General features: G+C 40.0%; 1 protein-coding gene across 1 annotated transcript in view; it reads right to left on the bottom strand.

Moving 5' to 3' along the window:
- Positions 1 to 23330, bottom strand: part of LOC110162170 (chloride channel protein 1-like) — a 72608-nt gene that overhangs the window by 21358 nt on the left and 27920 nt on the right. Inside the window, exons 13-19 of the mRNA XM_055157598.1 lie at positions 22026 to 22181; positions 12719 to 12788; positions 8622 to 8732; positions 3996 to 4209; positions 1882 to 2015; positions 587 to 678; positions 165 to 254 (exon numbers count right to left, since the gene is read on the bottom strand). Of these exons, the coding sequence (XP_055013573.1) occupies positions 165 to 254; positions 587 to 678; positions 1882 to 2015; positions 3996 to 4209; positions 8622 to 8732; positions 12719 to 12788; positions 22026 to 22181 (867 nt within the window). The remainder of the gene's footprint in view (positions 1 to 164; positions 255 to 586; positions 679 to 1881; positions 2016 to 3995; positions 4210 to 8621; positions 8733 to 12718; positions 12789 to 22025; positions 22182 to 23330) is intronic.

Here is a 23330-nt window from a genome sequence, read left to right on the forward strand (position 1 = left end):
TTACAAATTATTATTCTTTAATTCTCATTAAGAACTAAAGCATAGCTTGTTCTTGTTCTTGCTTTAGTTACACAATCTGACTGCACTTCTGTTCAGTGTTTCTAAAGCTGATTTTGAAAGTACTGCAGTTCAAATTCCATTCACAGGTTGAACTTGTTTGTCACCTTCTCTTTATCCTCATCCTCTTCATCGACGAAAGCCAGAGTCTCCCAGTTGTGTCTTTGACCCTGGCTCTGCTCCTGCAAACAGTGACCCTGAAAAAACGCAGTTTTTATACCTCCAAGAAATATTTTCACTTTGTAGAAATATTGTCAATCTAATTATGAATCTCCACTTTGCGAGCTAAAACTACTATTATGGAAACTGCTACTGTCAAGTGTTTTATTTCTCATTATACAAGTTGAACAATATCATGCAGATCAGATGGAGGGTTAGTCCTGAGATATTATAACTATGCAGATACAGGGAGAACACACAAACTCCACAGAAAGTGTATGTTTGGTCCAGGAAACAAACCCAGGACCACCTTGCTGTGAGGCACTACACCACTGTATGGCTCGTATTTCTTTTTAACATTAACACTCACTTGCATTAGCAGCCGCCTCTCTGGGGACAGCCACCAATCACAGAGCGCCAGGAGCTCCACTCTGTCGATGCTGCCCAGAAGAATCATAGAATCTGAAGAGAGACCAGTTACAGAATGAAATGATTTGTGTAAGAGATTTAAGACTTTAAACAATTTGATGCTCCAGTTCAATAGTTAATTTGCAAAAAGTCGCATGCATCAACACAGCACATTTAAATACATGCATCATGAATTTCAGATTTCCGGTCATTGCGCAATGCATACTGGGAATGATTTTCCTAAAAAGTGAGCATCAAACCGCCATGTTTGTTTTCCCATTATCACTTTTGTTTCTGGTTCTGATATTGTCATATTTTAGTTATGGGATTTGGACATCATAATTGTGTGGTTGCTGGATGTCCTAACAGTGGAAAACTCTGTAAGCAAACTCCATAAATGCAAAAGGTGATTGGATCTGTGTGACTGCAAACCTCTGTTCAAACTGTTTCCCTTCCTAACGGAATTGAAAAATAGTGAAAGGCAAAGGCGATGGGCAGTATTGATACACAGGAAGGACGAAAAAGGAAACCTTTGACTGCCTAAGAAATCATCATGAGTTTGCAGTGAACATTTTCTATATGGAGCGCTCAACCTTGGTTACGACTTTAACAAGTCAACACCAAAGCGAAAGGCACCATCTATTCGCCAAGAAACACCTTCCGCTGCAAAGCGACCAAGAAGACGTGATGTTGCTCTAAAGCCATAAGAACAATAAATTGCAACCTCGGCCTGTTTGTCTGTACTTCTCACTTAACAAACTTTGATGGCCTGTGTATCAATACTGCCCATCACCTTCGCCTTTCACTATTTTTCAATTCCGTTGGAAAGAGAAATGGTTTGAACGGAGGTTTGCAGTCACACACATCTGATTCCCTTTTGCATTTATGGAATTCGCAAACTTCCAAAGCCCATTTCTGGAGCCGTTTTCCGCTGTTAGGACATCCAACAACCACACAATTACGATGTCCGAATCCCATAACTAAAATATGACAACATCAGAACCAGAAACAAAAGCAATGTGGTTCAAAAAACTTGAAAAGAAGAGCTTTGTCAATAGATGCATCCCACTGGGAAATCAAACATGGCGGTTTGATGCTCACTTTTTCAAAAAATCCTTCCCAGTATGCATTGCACAGTGACAGGAAGTCCGAAATTTGTGATACATGTATTCATAAACAAATTTTAAAAATGTCTTGCCTGTTGTGATAAAATGTCTATGCTTTTGTAGAAGTTTCGGTAATCTTGTTGTTTTTTACCTTTTGAGTCGACCAGAGGGATGGTTTTCAAAGAGGTGGAGTTTAGCAGATGTTGGACTTCTCTGTACGTGGACTGAGAGGAGATGAACTTCACTTTTCTCACCATGATGTCTTCCACAAAAATATTGTACTGGCTGTGGGTGAAACACACACACGCGCGCGCATCAGAGTAATAATAGAAATCCACCCAGTTCTATTTAAATGTGAGCAGTTCAAGATGTCAAATGACTCGACTGGAGCCTCGGTCTGAGTGAATTACCTGGTGGCACTGAGCTGCAGTTTAATGACAGGTTCAAGATTTATGTGACAGACCAGAGGGGCACTGCTCTCGGCTCAAACCACACAGCCATTTTTCATTTTGAACTGTGTTTAATTTTCTGTTATCAATCTTTTCTTACCACAAAAGTTGATTTGGAAACTTGAAAGGTGGATTGTTATTGTAAAAATACTACATAATTTGGGGGGCCTAGAATAGTGTCATATAGTTGTTTAATGCGGTTCTCATTCACCCTCCCCCTGGGATACTGTCAGGCAGTTTTTTTCCGCCATTATTCTCACAAAAAGTCACAAAGTCTGATTAGATGACAAGTGGTGTTCCTGCTAATTGCTTCTATATTTACTCTTGTCCAACAAAAGATGTTGTAAATACATAGGACATATCATACAAGATTAAAAGCCCACCACTGATCTTTTAATGACTATTCAATTAACACAAACATATTTTAAAACTTGCAAATAGAGTGCAAATATTTTGAAATATGCTCAATAAAATATATTAACCAAAAAAACCTGCTTGTTTCTATAGATATGTCATACACTCTGATATTAAACACATTTATCTTACAATTATTCAGGTGTTACAGGTCATTTTATAGCTCAAAATATTAGGAAAACAGCATTCTGACTGTGAGCAGGGTTGCCTCTCCACAGATCTGACCTGTAACTTGGCCTGGTTTGGTCTCCATGAAATTAGAAAGGTTTAACGCCATACTGAAAGAAAGATTCCAGACAAAGCAATAACATCTCCATGGAAAAAGCAATTGACAGAGACATTTTTCAGGCCAGGGACCCCCAAACTGATGGAGAGCTGGAGCAAAGACCACCTTCTATATATATGACATACAATTGTGTTTTATATTAAATTGGGCCTAGTGTTGCAATAACAGCTGCTCTGTTATTGTACATTCAATACTAGGGAGGTATTCCATCAAAGTCGCTTCACAAGTCCAGGCTTATCCTCAAATCTTGATATAATACTAGCTTCATCTCCAGTTTAAGCCTCAACTCAACAACTTCCATGACAGAAATAAACCTGAGCCTGACCAAAGCTAACTCAGGTCTGAAGTTTAAGCTGCACTTTGTTCGCACTTGCTCTGAGAAGGCCAGAGCAATGGAGCAACGACATCATGAACACACGGACAAGAGTTTGATATGGGCTACGGACCTCTTTCGGTCATTCTGATCTGAGGAGCGAGAGGAAAGACACAACTCATCTCTCCTCTCCCATTCACTCTGTCTCCTCTCCCAGTCGTTCTACAGGTAGAGAGGAGGCAGCTTGAGTAGTGCAGACTCTAGAGCCTGGTTAATAAGCCTGGGGAATGAAGTTGCCTGACCCCTTTCCGATGCGCAGTAGTACGTGCAGAGCTTAAGTTCAACTGTGCGTAAAAGTAAAGCCGTAACGGACCTCTTCACATGTAGCCTAGAAGAAAATATAAAATTCAGGCCGAGTTTGACAGAGAGCAAGAGACCAGGGAATGAAAAGAGAGAGACAGATGTGATGAAAGAGCGAACAGCCAGAACCCACTGAAATCCAGTCCATCCTCATCCTTCAAAAATGAAGGAAAAAAAAAAACTCTAATCAACCTAAGATTTTGCAACACCCCCTGCAGTACCTCCATGTTGAAGACCTCCACTCTAACAGAAATGTTACACAATGCACCTTTAAAGTTGCACTAAGTAAGGGTTTGTCTTGCTAAAACATCTCTTGAAAGCATGTATTCTTCCTGTGAGCAGTGTGAGTCATGCTATAATCTGATCCAATATGACTTCCTATTCATATTTGCTACATATTTGCTCAGTGAGGCGCATGCTGTTCTGTGCTCCCCCTAACACACCTGATGTGTCCAAAGCCGAGCTCGGGCAGATAGGGCAGCTTCTTGACCTGGATGATGGAGTCGTAGAGGGACGGCTGCAGGCCCTGAGCCACCATGTTGGCCAGAATCACTGCCACCATCATGGGCAGGATGTGGGAGATCTGTCCTGTCAGCTCGAAGCAGATCACCGCAGTGGACACTGTGTGAGTCACTGCTCCGGTCAGAGCTGCTGCTCCTGGACCAAGGACGGGGAAGATAGGGAGAGGGGAAAAGAGAGGCAATGTTGAACCAAACATTACTACTTACTCATTATACAGTATTTGTTTGTCTTAAGGTATAAGAAGAGTGGGGAATGTATTGTAATAAAATCCAATACTCAAACTGACTCTCACTTATAAACACTGTATTTCTTTATTGGAAATACAACATATTAACAAAGTAACTGCACAGAGCCATTTTTTGTACCATTGTTTAAATAAAATATGGATGATTATATCGTATGTTTAAACAATTTGTGGAATTTTTTTTTTTCTGGTGGAGGTTTTGCCTTTTGCTGGTCTCTCGGGATGTTACTGCTTTTTCTGGAATGCTCCACAGTGTGGTATAAAACTTATCTACTTCCATGGAGGCTAGCATATGTCAAATAACACGTCAGATCTGTGGAGAGCCCAACTTGCTCACAGTAAGAATGCGTGTTTTTCAAGATATATGTATTGTGAACAATCTTATTATATTCATTTCATGGTTAATGCTTGCTACAATTAAAGTGCAAAACCTTGAAAGATGAATGCTGCTCTGTTTTATGATACAAACTGCTGGAGCTCCAGAATATTCCCAGAATATAGTATCAGCTAAAAGATACATTTATAATTAGACTACACAAAGGCTTGTTAGACGCCCTCAGAATTTCAGAAACGTTAACTAGATGCCTATAGGCTCCGATATTTTTTGCCTTTATGTCACCCTGATGCTGTGAATTCTGCTGTAACATCATTAAAGGTATTGTGGAACAATCCCAATTTTCATTTTTGCAAAGATATAACCAAAGTCAACAGTATCTAGTAGGGATGTAACAAAAACCGAAATATCGTAATATCGTATCGTCAGAAGTCTATATTGTCTAAAAGTCTATAAGTAATATTGTCACAATATATCGAATCACAAGTTCTTTTGCTTAAATGCATGGTTTTATAGCAACTACAGCTTATGAACATAGGGAACTACATATCCCATGATTCATTTTAGTGCAGAAAACATGAAGAAATATGTTTTTAACTTGAATTCTTGGGATTATGACGGAAATAATTCACACCAAATTCTTGTCAAAGTACTTTAAAAGCAAAAAATTTTCCTATCTGCAATTATATTAGCCTCTCCAAAATATTGCAATAAATATTGTGCCGTGAGATACATATCGAGATAATATTGTACCGAGAGATTTGGATATTGTTACATCCCTAGTATCTAGCAATAAAAAACATCTACGTAATTTAATACATGATACATAGATATGCTAAGAGGGACAGTCCAGAATTTTGGACCTAGGGCCTCATTTCCTAGTGAGCCAGAGGGTTGGAGACGTGTGGAGACACTTTTTTAAAATATTCTATCCAGTCCTTAATAAACTAGAAAAGCACTCAGAGAGCGCAGACCTCCGCCAAGGACTACAGTCCCCCTCATATTAATTGTGTTTTCCATAAATATTTGTCTCGTATCTTTCAATTTGGAATATGAAAGAGGATCCCATTGTCCATCCCTGAGTCAAATTTCATGGGGTTTGGTCAATAATTAACCGAGATATTGAGAAACAAAATTTTTGGCCCCATTTACCACAATGTTAACAAAAATTTCAAAGTGATCCAGAATCCAGGATTTCTTCCGGATCACCCCCAAAATGAAATTAGTTCTTCCTTTTCACATTTCCAACAAATCCTGAAAATTTCATCAAAATCGGTCCATAACTTTTTGAGTTAGGTTTCTAACTGTCAAACAAACAAACAAACAAACAAACAGACAAACGCCGGCAAAAACATAACCTCCTTGGCGGAGGTAAAAATAAAACCAACCTTGCATTTGAAGGACTTATGTCTGAGCAGCAGCCGTGAGTTGTACTGCCTGATAGAAAACTTGACAGCGGTGGACTTATATATGAGAAATAGTCCCTCAACATGTGACAATTCATGTGATGAAAGGTTAGTTTTAGTTCAAACATTATTCTATCGACACAGACATTTACATGGACAGTCTGTTGTAATAATAGATTTGTTTCAGGTGCTTTGTGGAGTGGGTAAGACTGTTTTTAGTGACAGGCTAACTATGACCATTGACATGCACTAGCCTAGCACCAGCGACCTCTGCAAATACAAGGACTGGATGGAATATTTCAAAAAGTGTCTCCACACGTCTCCAACACTCTGGCTCACTAGGAAATGAAGACCTATGTCCAAAATTCTGACCAGACAAAGCAATCATTTCTTCATGCAGTCCAGAAGTACCAGTGGCAGAAGTACCAGTGCCATTCCTCCAACTTTCTCAACATTATGACTTATTAATTCCAGTCGATTTTTCAGTTGATTTTTATGTGGCGACCAACAGAACCCTCAATGCCTGAAGCTTCACATAACTTGAGCACATCGCTACTGTATAATGCATAGCTCTGTACTTCTGGCAAATTCCTGGAGTCTAGGAAGTGTCTTGTGCCCACAGAGATGAAAGAAAAGATAAGAAATCTCATGGAATAGAGGACCGAGGTGGAAGAACAAAGCGGCGCGGAGGAGGGAGTGAGGGAGCAAGGGATGGGAGGATGAAGGAGCAGAGGGACGTAGAGATGGATGGGCTTTGTACAACGACATGAGAGCCAATGAGGGCGGCCGTGTTTGTGGGTCAGCGGTCGAGACAGTGAAGACGAGCCACATTGACATTTCACTGTCAAGAGCCGCAACTCAACTCCACAGGCTGTAGCAGAGGAGGAGGGAGAGGAGGAGAAGAAAGAAGGGGAGGAGAGGGAGGAGGAGAGGAGGCTATAGCTGAGGAGGCGAGTGAGGAGGAGAGGAGACTATAGCTGAGGAGGAGAGAGGGTGAGGAGAGAGGGGGAGGAGAGGAGACTATAGCTAGGAGGAGAGAGAGGGAGGAGGGAGGAGAGGAGACTATAGCTGAGGAGGAGAGAGGGGGAGGAGAGGAGACTATAGCTGAGGAGGAGAGAGGGGAGGAGAAGAAGGAGGGGAAGGAGAGAGAGGAGGAGGGGCGGGCTATAGCTGAAGAGGAGAGAGGGGGAGGAGAAGAAACGAGAAGGAGCGACAGAAGGAGGGGGGGCTATAGCTGAAGAGGAGAGAGGAGGAGAGGGGGAGGACAGGAGGCTATAGCTTGGGAGGAGAGAGAGAAGGAGAGGGGGAGGAGAGGAAAGAGGGGAGGAGAGGAGGAGAGGAAAGAGGAGGAGAGAGGAGGCTATAGCAGATAAGGAGGGAGACAGGGATAGGGGGAGGAGAAAGGGAGGAGAGGAGGCTACAGCTGAGGAGGAGAGAGAGAGGAGAGGAGAGAGGGTGAGGAGAGGAGCCTATAGTTAAGGGGATAGAGAAGAGAAGAGGAGAGAGAGGGGGAGGAGAGGATGCTATAGCTGAGGAGGAGAAAGAGAGAGGGGAGGAGAGGAGATGAGAAGAGAAGGAGGGAGGAGAGAGGGGAAAAGAAGAGAAGAGAGTGAGCCTAGAGCTGAGGGGGAGAGAGGAAGAGGACGGGGGGAGGAGAGAAGACTACAGCTGAGGGGGAGAGAGGAGGAGAAACAGGGAGGAGAGGAGAAGAGAGGGCGTGAGGAGAGAGGGAAAGAGAAGAGGAAAGAGTGGTGCTCCAGCTGAGAGGGAGAGAGAGGAGGGAAAGGAGAGAGAGAGAAGGAGTGGGGGCAACCGCTGAAGAGGGGAGAGAGGAGGGAGAAAAGAAGTGATGACAAGCTACTGCTGAGAAGGAGAAAGAGAGGAGGAGAGAGAGTTGAGGAGGACGGAGTGATTCAGTTGGAGAGGAGAGAGAGATGGAGTGAGGAAGAAGATGCTTCAGGTATGGACGCAATGGAGAGAGTGAGTAAAAGGACAGAGAGGACAGAGAGACAGGGAGAAAAAAGAGAGATGGACAAGTAGAGACCAGGTAGCGAATAGAAGACTTGAAGGAGTCGGAAAGAGAGAGAGAGGAGACTGGCTTGACCACTGTGAGTCAAAAAAAAAGTTTGTAAAGTCACCAGAGGTCACAGAGTAAAAAGTCTGAAAAAAAAAAGATGGATCTTGGTCAGTGAGGTTATTTTTTTATACTGGAGAAAATAACCTCACTGAATAGTTTTATTAATATTATTTTGGAGTAAATTGTAATATTTTCAATAATTGCAGCTTTTGTTTGTTAGACCACACAATTGTTCAGCTCCGGATGAACAATTTTTGACAAAAAAAGTGAAATAATAGACAATGTAGAATTCTCAGAGTCAGTCAAGCAGATTTAATTTTTATGTCTAGTATTTAGGCTGTGCTGTAATTACATTTTAATCGAGTCATTTCTAATTGTCAGTGATAATGAAGATACAAGAGAGAGAGAAGAGAGAGTTTATAAGTTTTATAAGTATTCAAATGTGTTAAAGAGACAGGAGTGTGAAGTGCAGAGGAAGGGACTGACCAATGACTGCGTACCCTCCAGGGATGATCCGGTACAGTATCCCGTCAAACACAATGCCGTGAGGAAACAGAGAGGCCATGATCTCTCCCACCAGGCGCCCAAACGCAGCCCCTACACAGAGAAAAAGCACAGAAACAAATTTACTACAGTATCTCTCTTGTGACTGCGTTCGCATTCTTGAATTTGATGGACTATTGATACTTCGCAGCGTGTATAGAAGAATGTTCAGCAGTTACCATGGTGACTGGATTAGTAAGCACAAAAAAGTTTAAAAATCAAGAAAAAATGATACATTTTTCACATTTTCAGGAGGCTGTGATCAATATGAGCGTTCGTGGTCCTGTTTAGATGTTTGATTTTCAACAAAAACCAGTGAGAGTGACTAACTGTGCTTGTGACTGCAATGTTATTTGAGACTGAGATTGACATTTATTTAACCCAGAGGAAAACTTAATATGCATGAGGAGAACATGCAACCTCCACACAGAAAGATCCTGCACTGCCCCAGAATCAAACCCAGGAGATTCTTGCTGTAGGCAAGAGCTCTAACCAGTTTGCCACCGTGCCATTGCTGACCTATTGTAGTTCCAGCTAAATCACATCTTTCTGGTCAGATTGTGTTAAAATCAAAGCGCAGATTAAAGTCTAATTTGAGTAACAGAGCATCAGACAGAGCAGAGCCTCTAGTTAGCTTCACATCCCCAAGGGAATGTCAATGGATGCTGCAAAGTATCATTATTACTCTATGAGAGATACACTGTTTATGAAATAAATGCACATGATCCACAGATACTGAACCTAACAGTTAGAGATTAGCTCCACAAATTTGTAATATTAATCTTGTAGTTTAAAATCAAACTGACAACAATCACGTGTCTAGGGTTGAATAATAATAGCACTTTCTGAAGGTACAGTTTCATGAGGATGGGCCCAGAAATGATGAAGTCAACAAACTATAACTAACTAAGTATCTTATGGCAGACCTGGGCATTGTACAGCTCCCGGGTCACATACGGCCCTTTGGTTGACTCTGACTCTGTTTAAAGGGACAGTCTGAAATTTTGGACGTAGAGCCTCATTTCCTAGTGAGCCAGAGTGTTGGAGACATGTGGAGACACTTGTTGAAATATTCCATCCAGTCCTTGTATTTGCAGAAGTCGCTGGTGCTAGGCTAGTGCATGTCAATGGCCATAGTTAGCCTGCCACTAAAAACAGTCTTACCCACTCCACAAAACACCCGAAGCAAAACAATTATAATGTCAAACTGTCCATGTGAATGTCTGTGTTGATAGAATAATTTTAGAAGTAAAACCAACCTTGCATTTGAAGGATTTATGTCTGAGCAGCAGCAGTGAGTTGTACTGCCTGATTCAAAGTTGCCAGCGGCGGACTGATATATGAGAAAATAGTCCCTCAACATGTGACGATTCATGCGATACAAGGTTAGTTTTATTTCAAACTTTATTCTCTCAACACAGACACTTACATCGACAGTCTGGTTTAATAATAGATTTGCTTCGGGTGTTTTGTGGAGTGGGTAAGACTGTTTTTAGTGGCAGGATAACTATGGCCATTGACATGCACTAGCCTAGCACCAGCGACTTCTGCAAATACAAGGACTGGATGGGAGATTTATAAAAGTGTCTCCACACGTCTCCAATGCTCTCGTTCACTAGGAAATGAGGCCCTATGTCCAAAATTAGGGACTGTCCCTTTAAGTTAATTCGGAATTACAAAATAAACATATTTGATCATTTTACCTCATGCATGGACTAAAGTTGCATTGCTTTTATTTTAGAGGTGTTTTTTTCAAATTAAATTTTTTTATAAGGCAACCTCACTTTTTCATTGCTTAGTCATAACATAAACTAGTCTGACCAGCTCGTCTAAACAATGCTATTTACTTTTCAGGTGGCCATAAACCTATTGTAATTACACAGTCCATTGGAGACACTTTTTGCTAAACAGTATGCAAATTAAAGTCTAATAATTCTCAATAAATTCAGCGAGTGGTCAAATTATGAGTCACGAAACAGCAGCACAGATGAAAACACGTTGAATATTTGAACTCAAAGCTCTGGAAAGGTCACACTCCAAAACCAAAACAAGACGAAACGAATGCAGCAGCAGTAACAATGATTTATACACTGTTATGTGATCTCGTAATGAGGACATAAATTACCACTAGAGACTGGGATGAATTATGCAAGAGTCTGTGTCCACAATATTAGCAACACGTGTTTTGTATGAACTTAATAGAATTTTAATTTAGACTTTATTAAAGGGCTCAGACTATACAAATTTCTGATCTGTTATAATGTTGTTTCCTCATTAAAAACATACCTGGAGTTTTGTTTCATTCACACGTTTAACACACAAACTCTGCATATTTCTCAAGTTCTTTTCTCAAACAAAAGATACTCTGTTTCTCCTTGTGATGTCATGTGCCGCTGTGTTTTTGAAATACACACAGCTTCATGAGAATCATCTGGATGATTTCAGATCTAGGATTGGAAATCTCTGCTGAACAAAGGGTAAAAAGATAACTTGAATGATAACTTGAAATGTAATGTAATGCAGACTACTATGCTCCCACAGATGCTCCTTTTTATTAAATTAAATACATTAAAATTACATGATCTTGTTGCTCTCAATACTGCAATTGTGATGTTTAAGACACATGATAATTAGGGGTGTAACGATTTCCAAGTCTCACAATACGATAAAGTCACGGTATGAACCTCATGGTACAATATTTATTACAATATCATGGGAAATCTCACAATATGGTCGGGAGACTCACGATTAGGGATGTAACAATATCCAAATCTCTCAGTGTGATATTTTCATGATATACATCTCACGGTACAATATTTATTGTGATATTTTGTGGAGGCTAAACAGCTAAAACTGTTAATATGCTACTTTTTCCTCTCAAAATGCCTTGACAAGACTTAATCCAAAGAACTAAGACTTAAAAGTGTTTAGAACTGTTATTTCTTCATGTAGTCTACGCTGACATGGAGCAAAGGATCATGGTCTATGTAGTTCCCTCTGTCTTTTTTCTAGCTATTGCTGCAGCATAGCTCTTAATTTAAGCAAAGAGACTTGTAATTCGATATATTGTGATGATCCACGGTATTACTGTGAAAACTCTGACGATACAATATTACGATATTTTGATTATTGTTACATCCTTAATAATAATATGCTCCCTCAGTGTATCTAAGAAATGTTCAAATCCCGAGAGGATCAGGCCTCTTTCAGAAAGCTAATGTGAGGACTAGCCTGAAAAGTTGATGTGTCTCCATCAGGTGTTAATCTGTCGAACAGTCTGGATGAAACATGAAAGGCTCAAAAACAATTTACACATTTAAAAAAACGTATAAGACCAGAATTATAAAGAAATATAGAGAAATACAATAAAATACATCTTACCTCATGGAATTTACAGATTAACTATAACCCTCAATTATACAAAATGTCTGTGTATGTGTATTTAGATGCCAATAGGTATGAATACTAATGTGTACATGGGTCGGGGTGTGTGTGTGTGTGTCTCTGTGTATATACGTGAACATCAATGTGTATTGGATTGTGCATCTGTATTGTGTATGTGTGTATACCACAAGAATTAAGTAGGTATTCTTTCCTGCACTCATAAAAGATAAATTTTGTTTTGTTTTCTGTAAATAGTTCTACCATCTTGTATCCTGTTCTATATGTTAATAGATTTACGCAAAGTATGTGCTAAAACTTCAGTGTAAACCCCTTCGGTCTGTAGAATAACTTTAGTGATATGCATAATTTCTGTGTTAACTCACTGTAATATGATTAATGATTATGTTAATTGACCAAAGAAAAAAATTTTAATAAAAACGATATAAAAGTACCACTTCATGACATCAAAAGGTGGAACTTTGAACTTTGGAGATGTAGACAGATTAATAAACCAGGGTTAAAACATGCGTGAATGAAACAAAACGCAACCCCGGGTATGTTTTTGAGGAGGTAACAACATTATCACATGGCTCAAAGCTCACAAGAGTCCATTCTGTGTAATATAGGACCTTTAAGTGTAGTAAGTATGGACAAACCAAGTATGAAGACAGGCATGAAGGCTCCAGAGGGAATAGGCATGGTAGTGGCCACTGCGGACATCCAGAACTAAAACAAAAGACAAAAAACAAAAACAGATCAATAATTAACAGAGGATTATCTTGTCACAATTATTAGTATATCAGCTGGAGCAATATATTTTGGGGCTCAATATTTTTGTTATTTTTGTTGTAATACAATAAAATTTGAGCTGTAGAGGGTTGAATAAGTAACTACCAATGGCTATTATTGGTTCATTCTGCTATTTATTTGTTGCAGCTCAGGCCTTTTAATGATACTGTCCATTTCAAAAGAGTTCACTGGCATCATCCTGCTTTATTTTAATTGTAGCAGGGGTATAAAGTAGCTTCAATATTATCATTCATTGCAATATATCTCTGTAGCAAAATATGGTGCTTCAATATGTGTTATCGTGACAGACCTATTGACAATTGTTGTATTGTAATATAAAGGCAAATTTCAACATGCAAACTTACAGTATCATATGTTAAACCCCTGGGTCTAAATTAGGTGTTTCCAACAAATCATAAAAATCATAACATTATAAAACATTAATGACAGTACTTTAAAAAAACAGAAGCATTTTACATCACAATGTTCTTCAGTGTTGCCCAGTAATATATAATGTAAAACATAAGGTTATGGTTAAGGTACACTTTATTGTCCTCGAAGGGCAATTTGTCCTCTGTATTTGACCCATCCTTCAGTGGCGCAAGTGCACATCAACAGCAGCAGGGGAGCCATCTGCATGATCTTGTTGCTAGGCTTTGTCAGAATGATCTTAGCTCGAAGATTGTACCTATGATGCATCAGTGAATTACTTTTTTATATCTTGACTTGAGAACTGGACAATCTTGTCATATCATTAAGTGAATATGTGAAATACCTTCTGAACTAATTTGAGGGAAAGCTACATTTTGATTTAACAATTCATCTTAAGTCAAAGACAGAAGCAGCATTTTCTAGTAAAAGGCAAAATATCACTTTTTTTTTTAAAATGACAAGGTTATGAGAGTTGGAATTTGTAAAAGGCACCTTACAAAAGCAACAGGTGTTTCATTCAAGTGTCAAATTCTGCCAGATTTTCATAACTGATTTGCATATTCGGTTCCACTTGTTTTTCATGGCGTGGTTTCATAGATGTGCAGAGAATCTGGATCATGGCTCTCAGTGTTTACAGTGGCCTCCTCCATGTTTGTGTCAGTCCTGGCTCAGCTCAAAGATAGCTCTGCCTCTGATGCCATGTGAGAATGTGTCAAAATCTACAGCCGCCGAAGCACCCACAGCTACAGAGATAAACATGTAAACACTCACATACACATACGTGCTCATGTTTAAGAAAAAGGCTATTCATTACTGAGGCTATTAAAATAATACACAATACCTGTCTTTGTTCATACAAAAACCAGTGAGGGAAAAATAAACTACCCTAAATAGTGACTGTGTCCTCTTCTAAAAGCCCCATGTGACTGGAGTGACACTAGATCACAATAACATGTGAAGTAGTGCACTGTATCAGGGCTCATTAGTGATAATGATGGTGACAGGACAGAAGGAGGGCACTGCAGTTTGATGGATGGTCATTTCAAATGTCACATGTCTATCACATCCACAGACTGAAAGCAGATTCATGGCAACATTGCTTGTGCTGTATTATTAACAGTATCAGTTGCATATGGATACCTGCAGATGCCCAGACCCTTTCCTGCTCTCTAATAGTGACATTAAACTGGAGCTTGTCCTTTGCTCCGTGTCATCAGAGGAGCAAGTGTCAGAGCAGGTCAGAAGGAATTTAGTGTTCTCATCCTCTAAATCTGCGCGACTGCGGGAGCCTACCCCCCTAATACTAATTAGATGGCTGCCAAGATGTGGCGTTGCATAGCAACAGAGCGGTGTAGTCCCGGTGCCCGGGGCTCTGTCTGCGTTTCAGAGGAACTGTGTTTGGTCACAGCTCGATGAGTCAGAGAGCGGGGAAGACTGTGGGGGAGGAACCATCAGCCCGGGACGTCCTTGAGCAAGGCACTTCATCAACCGCTGGTGACGCGGCCAGGCAGGGGGGTCCAGTTGGGGCAGATATGAGTCAACAGGTTCAGTAAAGTTTGAAAAGAAATAAAGATATGACTCATGCACTCAGGCATAAAACACCATTTCAGAATCTGTTTTATTCAAAGTCTATTTTCAGAGATGGATATCTGTCTATTTACGCAATAGGGACAAAATGATACCTTATCAATTCGATTCTTACACAAACTGTCCCACTACAACTAGTATAGTCTCCAGTATAAATTCATGTTTTAGCAAGTGCGCTTTTGCATTTGAAATACAGTCCCTGACAAAAGTCTTGTCGCTTATCTATTTTGTAGAAACAAAAGCTTATCGCCTGACTTTAAATTAATCGATTGGTTTTAGAAATGTCCCATATGAAAGCTGCATCCATGCGGTTCAACAATGATTCATACAATTTGTTGATGAAGTCATCAGGAATAGCAAAGAAAGCAGTCTTACATGCCTCCCAGAGTTCATCAAGATTCTTTGGTTTTGCCTTCCATGTTTCCTCTTTCATTCTACCCCAGACATGCTCAATGATGTTCATGTCTGGTGACTGGGCTGGCCAGTCCTGGAGCACCTTGATCTTCTTTGCCTTGAGAAACTTTGATGTAGAGATAGAAGTATGCGATGGAGCACCATCCTGTTGCAAAATTTGACCCCTTTTATGGTTGGGAATGTAAGAGGAGCTAATACTTCTTGATATTTGAGGCTATTGATATTGCCTTCCACCCTGCAAATGTCTCGCACACCCCCATACTGGAAGGAACCCCAGACCATGATTTTTCCACCACCAAACTTAACGGATTTCTGGGTGAATCTTGGATCCATGCGGGCTCCAGTAGGTCTCCTGCAATATTTGCGGTGGCTGTGATATAATTCAACCGAGGATTCATCTGAGAAATCCACCTTCTGCCACTTTTCCAGTGTCCATCCTTTTAGCAGGCTGTGGGCCTTAATTGCCTTTTGTTTAGTGCTGGTTTCTGTGCACTGATTCGACCATGGAGGCCATTTCGAGACAGAATTCTACAAACTGTTCAGGTTGACACAGGGACTTGAGGTGACCAGGCCTGGTGGAGTCTGCTGCAGTGGAAAAGGGGCTGGCCTTGGATTTTCGAATCAACAAACGGTCCACCCGAGCAGTTGTCTTGCGGGGTCTGCCGGACCTGGGCTTGTCAAAAGCATCTCCAGTCATTTCAGATCTTTTTCTTATTCTTTGTACTTGACGCTGAGACACATTGAAGGTGTCACCACCTCAGCAGTGGATCTGGTCTTCAGCCTCTTGATAATTAACGCTTTGGTCTCAGGGTGGATCTTAGGCATGTTGTCAGAGGTCAAGTTGCAGTTGATGTGAAGGTCTGGTGTGCTGGGGTTCTTTTTATACACACCCACTAATTGATTGATCAGTAACTGATCACAGGTGAGGCTGTAATCTAGGATTGGGTGCATCATATGACAAGGCGACAAGACTTTTGTCTTGCCAAAATCTGACCTTTCTGTGTTCATTAAATGATCAATCTTTCTTCAGTGAAGCAAATTTATTTTAGTATATGGAGCATAATTTGGGAGGGTTTTAGCTTTCATATGAGCCATTTCTAAAACCAATCGATTAATTTAAAGTCAGGTTATAAGCTTTTGTTTCTACAAAATGGATAAGCGACAAGACTTTTGTCAGGGACTGTATATCCATTCTGTTAATGTAACAGTGACCTGTAAAAGTCTTTTGTTCTGCACACTCCATGTGTTGGAGTACAAACAGGTTTAATAACAGCCCCTGCTCCTGGCTCAGCCTCTCTCATCAGTCGTAATGATCACTTATGCAAAGACTACAGAGCTCAGAATGAGATGCTCATGTGTTTGTGCTCTGATTGGAGAGGAATGCTGTGACCACATTACTATTCTGTGCATCGCCTTCATCATCGCTGTAAAGTTAATTACTGTGGTACAAGATAAAAACTCATTAGCACGTCTGTCTCTGGGTGGTTCTACACTGAGGGCAGATCCAGACTCTACAGACTGTCTGTACCCTTTAACACTGACACTCCGCTCGCACCAAACAAACTGTCATCTATACACTGCTCATAGAAATATACAAGAGAGGCCAACAGTCTGACAGGTTTTTAAGACTGAATCAGAGCCAGGTAAAGATACCATTCTTTCATTTGAATATTTGATATTATTTGATCATATATGATAATGAATATTTCTATTTGTCAGCATAGGCCAGTATAGGTTATACATCATTTTATTAGAGAGCTTTAAGAGATTAGTAACTTTGGTGATTATTTGGTGGGCATGCAGCTAGAACATGCCCCAACAACTACAATTCTTCTTATATTCTCCAGTCATTTCTTGTCAGCTCTCTGCTGTCAGTGTTGAGCAGACACAGAGCAGGAGGCATCAGCAGCTTGTGACTCTTTTTAGCTCCAAACTCAAACAAAAGTCTGAGTTGGAGGCTGTGGTCACACTGTTTCTGAGGCGGACAGATTGACAGAAGGGAACTCACAGGATCAGGCTGTGAAGTTTAATAATAGACAGGCTAGAGAATAATATCTGTGTTTGAATTTTGAATAAGTTATGGAGTGTACAATGTGTATAGGTGCATTATACTGGCTACAATGAGCCCTATCATGCACAAAACAGTAATGAAGCACGTATAGTCAGCGTTGTGCTCTAGTTTTCTCAGGGGTCAGAAGTTGTATCTCAGAATGACGTAATTTCTGAGTGAAACATTGGATGTGTGTTCCAGTTGTGAAGTTGGAAAAAACAATGAGCGCCTATATTACAGTAAATATATTCACAGAAGGAATCATTGTTTTTTTGAGCACTAGAAACACCTGTAATGAACAAATACAAGCTGGATGTGTTTAATGTCATACTATGGAACATTCCAGGCAAGGCAACAGGCAAGGCAATAACATCTCCACAGAGACACGTTAGTAACATTAGCATAACCGAGTGTAACATCATATTTATAAGTGCAGAGGCTCAACAGCAGGTTCACAGACAGCGGGGGGCAGTAGGGAGCAACTAAAAAGAAAATAACACAGTAAGATCAATATTTAAACTGTCAGATTTTTTTCACCAAACCCAGGGTGCAGCCATGTTGGATTTTCTAACTCGGGCTCTGAAATGTTCTCCAACCCTTTAAGTAGGAATTGTGAGATTGCGAGGCGCTGTAGTTGTCATGTACAAGTCAGAACTGAGAAAATCCAACCTCCGAGGGTGAGATACTTTTCTATAAAACATATAAAAGGTAACTAAGCTGTTATAATGACTGGTTAAAGATCAAATTGAGCCTTGAGGCATTTAATTAAAAATGTATTAATATGAATTGCCACCATAGTCTCACCCTCTCAGTGGGAGAAACATTTTAGGCTTTATGACCCAAAGACCTAGTTAGAGTTTTCACATTTTTGACTTTCAGAACTCTCCTCATGAGTGCACTAGAGGAAAAGATACATACTTTCTAAGGATGTAACGATATCCAAATCTCTCGGTACAATATTATCACGATATGCATCTCATGATACAATATTTATTGCGATATATTAGAGACTAATATAATTGTAGATAAGATACTTTTTTGCTTTTAAAATACCTTGACAAGATTTTGGTGCGAATCATTACTCTCACAATCCTAAGAGGTAAACTAAAAAACATTTCTTCATGTTGACTGCACTGAAATGAATCATAGGATATGTAGTTCCCGAATTTTATTAGCTTTTGCAGCTATAATACAATACATCCAAGAAAAGGAACTTGAAATTCGACATATTGTGACGTTGTTATTGTGAGACTTTTTACGATACGATATCACGATATTTCCATTTTGAATCACTAAACAGCTTTTTTCTTGGACATTTGTTAAATTTATCGTGTAATTTGTCAACAGTGCTAACGTTAAAGGTCCTATATTACACAAAATTGATTCTTGTGCGCTTTAAGTCATGTTAGAATGTACCTCGTCAAAAACAGACCTGGAGTTGTGTTTTGTTTCATTTATACATGTTTGAGTAATCCTGTATAATTAGTCTGTCTACATCTTTAAAGCTCAGAATGCTCTGTTCCACCTTGTGATGTCACGAAGGGGTAGTTATTATTTTAACAGTTGCCTTTTAATTTTAGGCTGCATTTACACTGAAACAAATCGCCGTATCACAGTATCACCGTATCACCGTATCACAAACGATCTGTGCCCAAACACGTTGTTTCTGTGTCCATAAGTCTTCCCCATCCACACAGCTTTGAGCATATTTGTATACATTTTATAGAAATGAAACTTAAAACCACATGGCTAATTTGCATAAAGTGAAAAACAGCTCGCTATTGTGCGCTGATGCAGTTCAGCTTCTGTCGGACTAAAAGATACGACTCAGTGGAATATGAGTGTTCTTTCTGTGACAGAGGGGTGTTCTGCTGATGGTGAGTCTGTTCTGTGCTTCTGTCGCGTTGGAGATGGTTCATGTGAAACTTTTCAGAGATTATACGTCTACAAGTCATATATAGACCGTGTATATGAATGGACATGTATTCTAGCCTCTTAGTATTTTGGCGGTGAATTATTTTGCGGCGCATAGACCTACATCAGCGTATCAGTGTTTTTCAGACATACACACAGTGCCGGATCAGATCCGTACTCAGATGAATTTGTGGGAGCTGGCGGCACCAGATCACGAAGGACGATGGACGAACAATGCATCCATGACGAAAACGACTCAAATACATACTAGCGTGGATGGGGCCATAGTTTAATTCCAGAACTGAAATCATCCAGATGATTCTAGTGAAAGTGTATGGAGTTTTTGGACAAAAACGCACACTAAATCTGCAGGGTTTGTGTGTTAAACATGTGTGAGTGAAACAAAACATAACTCCTGGTATGTTTTTAATGAGGACACAGCATTATAACAGATCAGAAAACAGGGTAATATGTGACCTTTAATATAAGGCAGCGATGTAAGATAGACTGTCATTCCTTCCTATAGCTTAAGTAGAAAATATAGTGTTTTTTGCTCATAAATTATTGAACGAGAAGTGAAAGGCATATCTCTCCAAGGTGCACAGTCTGAGCTCTGCAGAAGAATACGATGAGGGGCTGGAGCGGCTGCCTGCGTGCCCATGAGCAGTGACCTTGGCTGATAAGAAGAGGCGGGGGCAGGCGCAGATGTCCCCGCGGCTCACGCAGGAGGACATGAGCGACCAGAGGTAAATGTCCCTAATGAAGAGGGCTGACATCAGCGAGGGGCCACTCACACACGCTCAGGCACTTTCACAGTAAAAGTCAAGGGTTACTCAAGCAGTCCTTCAAAATAAGAGTCAGAGGGAATGTCGCTCAAAAAGGAGCACAACTAGCTGGTCCCCAAGGAGATGGTTTCTTTGTATGGCATTAAACTCATCAATCTCCATTGAGACAAGCAAATAACACCACCAGGGTAAATGACGGATTAGATCTGTGGAGGGGCGACCTCGCTCACAGTAATACATGTTTTTGAAGGTATTTTTGAGAAATAAAAATGGCTATAATATAATAAATGCAAGAAAAGTTTAATGCCATACTTTGTAACTTTTCAGAAAAAACAATTAACATATACATGGAGACAAGTCAAGTAGAAGCCCTCCACCACTGGAAAAGCTTCACAGTGCATCTCTATTAAAATCCAGAATCCAAATGGGTACAGAAAAGTGCAGTACACACAGATAAAAACAGGTGTAATACAGTGAAAATATATACGACATTTATTAAACAGCAAAAGAGCTCAAAACTAGTTAAAAGCCAGAAAACAAATGTATTTTAAGAAGTGATTTAAAAGCAAGAAGAGAGTCACTTTGTCTAAAGAGACTAGGCAACTTGTAAGCATAAAATCTTCCTCTGCTCCTCTCCAGATGTGTGTTAAATTTACAATATGTTTCCATATGTTGTAGCATCCAGTGTTTTCATTAAATGATATACATCTGACTTCTAGTTCTCCCTGTTCTATTTGAGCATGTACAGCAGCCATGGTTTTCTTTTGTCAGGGCCTCCCTGGGCCGTTCGCAAAGATGTAACATGGAACATCCTGATGTTATTAAACTTCTTTCACATAACTATTCATGTATTATTCACTAATCAACATAATTTAGGCCCAACAACAGAAAATGCTCTGTCTCCACCAAGCTTCTTCCTTGACTGAGGAAACAGAGCAGAGCCTGGTCAGCTGGTCTGAGGGAGCACATCAGAGAGTATGACACCAGCAGGTCAGTGAAATACAGACCCGTGGCAACCGAGTAGGCAAACCTGGCATTTGTCTAGGCCCCCAGCTCTGGGGGACCCCTGATAACAACTGGTTATGTATTCAAATAACAGCAATAACAATTACTAATGCTTAGTAATAATAATAATATGTGTGTGACCTTTTCTTATATTCTTATTGATGTTCTTATTAATATTCACATTTATTTGATTGTTTTTTTGTAGTTATTTGTACATGTGTATACACTGTAAACATTTGGTATTGTGCTAATGTTATTTGGTAGGTGCCCATAAGGTCTTCATCGGGCGGTGCTCCGGGTACCCCTTTGCCTAGGGCCCCCAAATACCTTGAAATGGGCCTGGCGACATATTGTGGGGAAAGGCCATTTTGGCATTTAAAGACAAATAAAAGAATTTTAAAATCCACTCTGAAACGAACAGGGAGACAGTGAAGGGCAGATAAGATTACGGACATGTGATCGTATAATCTATTATTTTACTATTTGTCTCAAATGTGGGCTGAAGAAAATCTCACATAAACTAAGTCAAAAAGTCTTATTCCACTGGCAGATAATTCTACTGGGAATAAATAATAAAACGCATCGAGCTGTCTGGCTATAAAAAACAGTCTAAAAAGATCAGATTGCAAGTGCAGAAGTAGTGATTCATCTCCTCTGTGATTCTCCCTTGTTGTCTGGAAGCAAGGAAATGTAAACTATACAAGTCTTCTAAAGAAATCAGATCATTTTTTGAGTCCTCACATTAGTAATGAAAACCACTCTGATTATGAAAACACCAATGTTACAGATGGAGCTACATTCCAATCTTTCAAAATCAAATCTAAAGGCTTTTTAAAATACTTTCAGCTTTCATAAGAAGAGTTACTCACCTTCATGAAAAACTCCATGATGAAAACATTGACATCACGAAGGCCCGCTCAGTCTCACACTTTCACAATAAAACTCGAGCCTTTCAAAATAAGAGCCCCCCCCCTGCGTGGTGCCTACCTTCATAATGAAAAAGAGGAGAAGGATGATGAAAACGCTGACGTCAGGGTGTAACCAGGCTGTAGACAGGCCCAGAGCAGAGGGAGGGGAAGAGCCTGACAGCTTCGTCCATGTGTAGTTGTCAAACAGAGAGTTGATACACTGCCTGGGCATTAGCTGCAAACACAAAGGTCAGGTTAAGGTTAAATACTGAATGGAAAGAGATACAGTCATGTCGACATGGCAAATTTATCTGTATAGCAGAAGCTGTACAGAAGTCATTTAAAGTGATTTACAGAGTAAGAACGAAATTAAAATCACAATACAAACAAATCAAACAGACAATAATCACGGAATGAACATTAACAGAGAAGAGCGCAGTTTTAGAGCCTGGATTTAAAAGATCTATGTTATGTTGTATCCTCATCAAAAACAGAGCCAGAATTGTGTTTTGGTTCATTCACGCATTTTTTACACACAAACACTGCATATTTAGGCTGAATTCTTCTCGCAAACTGAAAACACTGTGTTCCTCCACCTTATTATGTCTTGTGGTAATAGAGGAAGTGCTCCACTGCATTTTTAAAGTCCACACACCTTCACCAGATAATGTGAGTCCTGGAATTTCCAATCTCTACTATACAAATGGTAAAATCTCTATCCTAACCTAAACTAAAAAATTGCCGCTTCGTGACATGACACAAGGTGGAACAGAGCATTTTGAGCTTTGAAGGTGCAGACTATTAATAAAGAGTTACTCAAACATGTATAAATAAATCAAAACACAACTCCAGGTATGTTTCTGATGAGGTAACAAACATTCTAAAACAGCTTAAAGTTCACAAGAGTCAGTTTGAAAGATCTTTAAAAATTGTCAGAGTAGAGGTGTGTCTCGCATGTTCAGGAAGGCTGTTCCAGGTTTTTGCTGCATGAATCTGAAACCCTGACTCCCCATGTTTAATCCTGACTGACTGGCTGGGCACCAGCAGGAGGAGATGCGGGTCCCTGAGGTCCTCAGAGTGCGAGTTGGTTCATACGCCACTAACATGTCAGAGATGTACTAGGCTAGGGAGAGACTTGTACCTAAGCAGAGCTGCTTTAAAGTCAATTCTACACCTCATACTACTATATCTACCACTGTTTTTCATGTCATGTTGTTGTGTTACATGCTATATGTTTTTTTTTAGAGCATATGTTAAGCAGTAAATGCAGTATAGCCAAATCACATTCTAGTGTTTGTTTTGAGTGCTGAAGGGGACAGGATTTCTTAAATATGAGAGAAAGCAAATAAATAAACATGTTTTCTGATGAGAAGGCATTACAAAA

Source organism: Boleophthalmus pectinirostris, unplaced genomic scaffold (genome assembly GCF_026225935.1).
Source record: "Boleophthalmus pectinirostris isolate CB_2022bp ecotype Guang Dong unplaced genomic scaffold, ASM2622593v1 HiC_scaffold_21, whole genome shotgun sequence".
In the NCBI taxonomy this organism is placed as follows: Eukaryota; Metazoa; Chordata; class Actinopteri; order Gobiiformes; family Gobiidae; genus Boleophthalmus; species Boleophthalmus pectinirostris.